Raw genomic sequence first — 6,775 nt, 5'->3', positions numbered from 1 at the left:
ATCTTCTTTGATGAAAAGGATCCATTGTCAAATATGCTTGGGAAACTGGGGACACTTTTTCCCTCTTGTAGATTCACAATGCACATCATGGCAATAAAGGCTCTGAGAAATCCTAACAGTAAATAACTCTGTGAAACATTGTTTAACTCAGTTTTAACCAGAAACTACATGTGCACATGCATGTGTGTGTGTAATATTAGCATTCTGACAAACTAAAGAAATACTAGGGTTAAATCTCTGGACTTTGAGAAAAAGAGACCTGGGTGAACAATACCAGCTCTCCCACTTATTACAAATGGTGAAGTCTTGTGCAAGCCATTTAACCTTTTCTGAACTTCATTTTCCCTCATTTGAAAATTGGGAATAGTATCCATATATCACAGGCTTCCAAGAAGATCAAGTGTATGTAAAGAACATATGGTTCCCGGGATCAAGGGGGTCTTACTGAAATGGTTAGCTATTATTATTTTTATTATTGTATTTATGAAGTTAAATGGCTGGATGACTGGGACTTTCTGGGCCTGGGAGAAGTATATCATGAACTGGTAGAGCTCACTTACTGTCTTGAACTATTTTAAGTATTGTATTGGAAACTTGCATGAGAAAGCATCTTTTCTACTTCCCTTTGTTCCTCCTTCACTAAGAATGTACATTCGGCATTGATACCTTCTTGCAATTCATTCTCAACACAATGGCTATAGGGATCTTCTTAAATCAGAAGTTGGGGCGTGTCACTGTTTTGTGGACTGCCATCTCACTCTAAAGAAAAGCTAGAGCCCTCATTAATGACATCCAAGTTCTATGTGATCTGGGCTGCTGGTGCCTCTTTTTCGTTATTTGCTACTATTGCCTAGTCTACTCTGGGACTCAGACTTTCTTGCTGTTCCTTGGACATTAGAGACACACCAACCTCAGGACATTTGCACTTGCTCATCCCACCAATAAGAAATCATTCCCCAATTATTTGCACGGCTCCTTTCCTTATATCCTTCAGACCTCTCCTGGAACATTTCCTTCATAATGCTGCCCAAACTTGCAATACATTTGACCATACTCCAGCACTCTCCTCTTCCTTGCTCTTTATTTCTTGACTATATGTTTGACATGCTCTGTTTTGTTAATATTGTAGTGTTTTGTTTATCATCTCTTTTCACTCAAGAGATCATAAACCTCCTGAGAGCAGTTTTTTGTCTTTTGTTCTCTGCCATAAGTCAGTGCCTGGCACTGAAGATGTTCAACAAGTACTTACAAAGTAAATAAATGCAGGAACTGCATGTTTTGCTGCTATAGACTAAGCACATTTCCTCTAAGCCCTGCATGCATGGTTTGTTGAAGCACAAAACACACAGTTACAATACGTTCTCTGTAGTATTTATTAGTGTTGTCTGGACCCGTCAAACAAACAAACAAACAAACAAAACACATATTTTGAAAAATATAATTCTTTCATAAAATAGAAATACTCAATTTGAATTTAACATCGTTAAAGGGCAAGATTTCTTAAAAAAAAAAATAGCGGTAGTAGGGTTGTTTCACAAATTGTCTACACAGAAACCAGATGAGAAGAACAGCAAGAATTATACAGATAGCCACGAAAAGATTAATCCTGCTGTAGCTAAACTTCTGAAGGCTTATACATTTCAGTGGTTCAGAAGGCGGAGTTTCAGTGGGGTTTTATTAGACACTCTAACTCTTATTGCAGAAATGGAATCCTGAGAACCAACGCTAAGGTCAACTCAGCTCTGCTATTGTGACTGCTGTCCTCATCTTTCTTTCATATAATAAGTGCTCATCCATTAGGTTCTTATGGAGTATCTTACACCCATATAATTAGATTAGCTCCTCCCATACATGGTTTCATGCAGCACACATAGTGGGCACTCAACAATATGTTTTAACTACAGAAGAATAATATAATTGCTTTCCCTCTTACTATTTTACTTTTCCTGTGTTTTATACATTTGCAAAACAACACACTTGCAAAACTAAAATCTAATGTGCATGACTCACCTTATCAAAAGATCCCTCCATATTTTTCAAAAAGAGAAAAAAAAAATATATATATATATAAACCAACCCCCAAATACTAAAACTTACATTTGCTTTACACTTAAATATCAATTTACATCATATAAACACATTCAGAATCTTCATTGGTTAAAATAGGTTAAAGGTTCATTCTGGTTTCTTATACCAGATAAATCTCACAGTTCCTAATGAGGCAACAGAATTCTCATCCAAAGCGTGACTTGCAAGAGCAAACATCCTATGTTGGTTTCATTTCCACGCTGGTTGGAAGGCAAAGTAAGGAGTATTGCAATAAAAAGTTCATCTAATAGTTTACATGTCCTTGAAGTTACGGCTGTTGTGATTTTAGTCTGGTGAAGAAATGATTTTCATCCCGATTCCGGATGTGACCTCCCAATCCGAGAAGTCTTCCAGAAGGCATTCATTTATTAATCTAACAAATATTTATTGAGCACCTATCTCATGCTAGGTATGGGGGGGGGGGGGAATATCGATAAGATATAGTCCCTGCCCACAAAGAGCTTACAGTCTAGAAAGGCAAAAACTATGAGGAAGGACCAGCTTGTCCAAAGGAAAACTCATAACCTGGGTCTGCCCGGCTCAGAAGGCAAGTTCAAGAAGCTACAGATATGACCCTGGGAGCCAGGGCCGTACTCAAGTTTCGTCAAGTCAAATTCCTAGGTATCTTGGGTGACCTAGTCTGGTAAATTCTTAACAATACATTTCCTGCCTCTGGTTCCCATGAAAACTATAAATAAGAGCCCAAACTTTTAGCTTAAGGACGGTTCAAGGAGTTTGGTGACTGTGTGAGTATCCAGCACAGACAAGCTTCTCAAGGGAGAAGCTGTGCGTCCCCCAAAGAAGTGGGTGCTTCTCCTGATGCTGGCTTATGTCTGGGATTTTACTCTCTCTTTCAACACTATGGTGGGAAGTATTCTGTTCACACCCCAAGTTGGCATGGCTTGCTTACCTTGAGTTCTTCAAGTCACGAACAGCACATAGAAAATGCATCCAATTCAAGCCAAGACAATAAAGAGATATGCTGAGAACTTAATACTCCAGCCTATTTAAGTAGGAACCGGGTGCCAAGAAACCGTCACTTCAAGAAATAACACAGTCTGCTAATTATCTGCAGAAATGTTCCAGTCAGTACTCCCTAGACTCACTACCGAGCAAAGATTATTCTTCAGTGGAGAAGGTGCAGAAAGAGCCAATTTGGAAGAATGTGAGAAACTTCCAGGTCTGGGGAAGTGTAAGCTTGGAGAAAAATCTAGCCACCTTAGATGACGAACAGGCAAAGCCAAGGAAATTAGAGCAGATAGAGAATTAGCAGATGCCCCTAAATCTTCACACAATTCAGATGTACATACATACCAAACATTCACATTTTTACACCAATTCAAATATCTGGATGTTTAATTTGTTCTGTATGAAGCAAAGTCTAATGTTGGGAAGTCCTCATAGTTCTTAGCCTGGCTTGGAAAGCAAGGTGTGTCTTTTATGCAAACATGTCTAGGATCTGGGCTGCTCACTGTTATTACTCTCAGTTTCCTCAGTAACTTAACAACATTAAGGAACACCTTTGTTGAGGTGACCCAGCCAGCCAGAAATAAAAATGGACTTGGTTGTACCTTCATAAGGTCATTAATCTCACTACCCTCATGCACCAAGATTACCATTCATAATGGTTGTCATTACAATTAGGACCGAGTGTTAATTCTTCCTTCCAGCCTTCTGAATACATTACAAACACTTTACAGCTTTTGACTAAGAATTGCTCACTTCACTGGGTAAGACCCTGTGGCAGGTGATACATTAGTTGATGAAGAGCACACTCTCTTATTGATACATATCTTCAGCCCCATATTATTGCTCAAGAGAGCAGGAGGGAGGAGGAAGCCAAGGACATCAGGAGCTAAAAAGAAAAGTTGCAAAAGGGATCTGGATGTTCGAATGCATTTGCAAAGTGTCTGCGGGTTCACAGTCTTCCCAGATTTCAGGAACCGTGGATAAGTCTCCAGGGACCCCAAACAATCCCATCCTTGAAGAAGTGTCTCCTTACGACCATAGCTCCTGAGCTATTTTCTGTTTTTCTCTGATATATTTCCTTTTTTCTCTCTCTCTTTTTAACATTCCTTAGGTTGTAACTCTAGACAACACCCCATTCACTTTGGGATGAGTTCATATGAGACAGGAAAAAAAATAATCCAAAAGGGGAAAGACTACAAGAATTAACATCTGCAAGGAAAATTTTCCCTGGAACTTTCTCTCTCTTTCTCTCTCTCTCTTGTCTCTCTCTGTCTCTCTCACACACATTTTTCTCTTAGCATTTCCTTCCATCATATAACTTTTCCTCTGCTTTGTCATTCCAGTGAAAATGTCTTCTTTGAGTGCTTGCTACATTACCTGTTCAATTTTCTGACTTTGGCTCTCACCTGAGATTCTGAAAAGAAGTCCCTACAGATATTAAAACTCCTTGTCCTTAATATTTTAAAAATTAAAAATAGGCTGACTAAAAAATCTTATTCATCTTATTGTTCTGAGAATAAATCACCACCTTCATCTTGACTGGCTAACTCAGTGGTTCTCACTCAAGGGCAATTTTGCCTCCCCAGGGGACATTTGGAAATGTCTGGAGACATTTGTGGTTGTCACAACTTTGGAGACAGAAGTGCTAGTGGCATCTAGTGGATAAAGGTCAGAGATATTGCTAAACATCCGACAATTCCCAGGACAGCCACAAAATGCACAACAAAAAAAATTCTTCAGCCAAAAATGTCAGTTGTGCCCATTGGGAAAGCAGAGACTATAACTACAAAAGCAAACTCATCACCAACTCCTTTTTCCCATTTATTTTTAAGCAATTGGGACAACAATAACCAAGATTGAATCCTTTCTTAAATAACTAGAAGTGAGCAGAGGTGGTATTTGAGGTTTTTCACCAATCATCCAAAGGGGGAGGGGGAGATAGCCTTGGCATCAGCGAAATCATTCCTGAATGAATATAAAGCCCCCACCATTATTCTTCGGCTGATTTAAACATTGCAAGTTATGTGATTATGCAGTGATTACAGTCCACCTGGAATTTGGAAGTCCTCATTCTCCACTCAGTGCCTCCTAAGAGTCAGGTCAAACTTCCCAGCATCCTCTGCTTCATCCCATCAATCTGAAACCCTGGAGTTCCTCCTAGCAACCATGCCCCTTTTTCTTGAGGAGGCTGTGTGGATGCTTATGTGCGAAGGACACGTCATCTTTTCCTAAGTCATTTGCATATAAAAATATTTAATGCCCTCTGATTTTTGTCCTTTCTTTTAGCAAGAAGCACGAGGCGACAAACCCCATTCTTCCTGCAGTGGGAAAGAACTTCACAATAAAGGCAAAAAACAATCACAATCACGTACAGCATCATAGTTCACAGAAAACTGTGTACGTTTGTTCCCCATATAGGATATACTTCAAAGTCACAAAATAATTTTATCAACTGTAGTGTTCCTTCTTCCCGTTAGATGTAGATTTTTTTTTCTCCCCCTCGCGGTACATAAATATCAGAGAAAAGTAGTCTTTGAAATATTTACGTCCAGGAGTTCTTGGTTGGTCAGGATATAGGGTATGTTTTGTTGTGTGTTCCAACTGTCAGTTTTCATTTTCTCGCCATCCACGTGCATTCTTGCCAAATTTATATACCAGTCTTCGTCCGTCCACACGTTCCAGAATTTCTCTTTTGTAGTAATATCTGTAACAAAGGGCATTGTGTAAGGTGGCCGGCCAGACCAAGCCCTCCAGACTGGTCCTGCAGCCTATCGCGTTCGGGAACTAGAAACTGCTCACCTCATGGCTCGGCTGAGTTTTTCGTAGGTCATACTGCTGTTGTTTTTCTTTTTCCCCCATAGCTGAGCCACAGCCTCCGATTTCAAGAACCTGAAGATGCCCTCAGACCTGTCTTCCCACTTGATTAGCCCGGGATTCTTGTCGGGGTTCAGGAGGATGTCGCGGATGAATTCCCATAAGTGAGTCCCTCGCGGGTCTGAGCAGCAGAAAGAGGAGTTTAGCAATGGCCTCAATCACAGCAAATTAGGTGCCGCGAAAGCAAAGAGTTGGGCCGTTTTCCAACAAATAGAGGCTACTCAATTATCCTGCTACCCACCGCTGAAGCCACATCATGGAATTCAATGGCGTGCAGAAGTCCCGAGTTCAATTCCTGGCCCGGGCACACAGGAGAAGCGCCCATCTGCTTCTCCAACCCTCCCCCTCTCCTTCCTCTCTGTCTCTCTCTTCCCCTCCCTCAGCCAAAGCTCCATTGGAGCAAAGATGGCCTGGGCGCTGGGGATGGCTCCTTGGCCTCTGCCCTAGGCGCTAGAGTGGCTCTAGTTGCAACAGAGCGACGCCCCGGAGGGGCAGAGCATCGCCCCCTGGTGGGCAGAGCATCGCCCCCTGGTGGTCGTGCTGGGTGGATCCCGGTCAGGCGCATGCGGGAGTCTGTCTCTCCCCGTTTCCAGCTTCAGAAAAAAAAAAAAAAAAAAAAAAACTGTACATTTTAAAAGGGCGTTTGAGAATGAGCTGGTACAATCTTTTAGTTTGCAAATCAGGAATCGGGGACACAGAACTTGGTGACTTGACCAACGTTACACAGTTAACTAGTAGCAAAGCCAAGAGAAAAGAATAGGTCTCTGGTGCCCTATACTCAGAGTACCTTCTAATTATTGTTGACAAATCGTCCGGGGTTCATTTCAACTTGTTACTTCCCCAG

At 41.2% G+C, this 6,775-nt stretch overlaps 1 protein-coding gene across 2 annotated transcripts in view; it reads right to left on the bottom strand.

Annotated features, from left to right (window-relative positions):
* Positions 1 to 1,355: 1,355 nt before the first annotated feature.
* EHF (ETS homologous factor) overlaps positions 1,356 to 6,775 on the bottom strand; it is a 43,012-nt gene continuing 37,592 nt past the window's right edge. For both annotated transcript variants that reach the window (XM_066251258.1, XM_066251259.1), the window contains exons 8-9: positions 5,857 to 6,052; positions 1,356 to 5,761 (exon numbers count right to left, since the gene is read on the bottom strand). In XM_066251258.1, coding sequence (XP_066107355.1) covers positions 5,662 to 5,761; positions 5,857 to 6,052 — 296 coding nt within the window. In that variant the 3' untranslated portion in view covers positions 1,356 to 5,661. The remainder of the gene's footprint in view (positions 5,762 to 5,856; positions 6,053 to 6,775) is intronic.

Source organism: Saccopteryx bilineata, chromosome 1 (assembly GCF_036850765.1).
Source record: "Saccopteryx bilineata isolate mSacBil1 chromosome 1, mSacBil1_pri_phased_curated, whole genome shotgun sequence".
Lineage (NCBI taxonomy): Eukaryota > Metazoa > Chordata > Mammalia > Chiroptera > Emballonuridae > Saccopteryx > Saccopteryx bilineata.
Note: the sequence above shows the minus strand (reverse complement) of the source record. Positions and strands in the feature narration are given on the sequence as shown.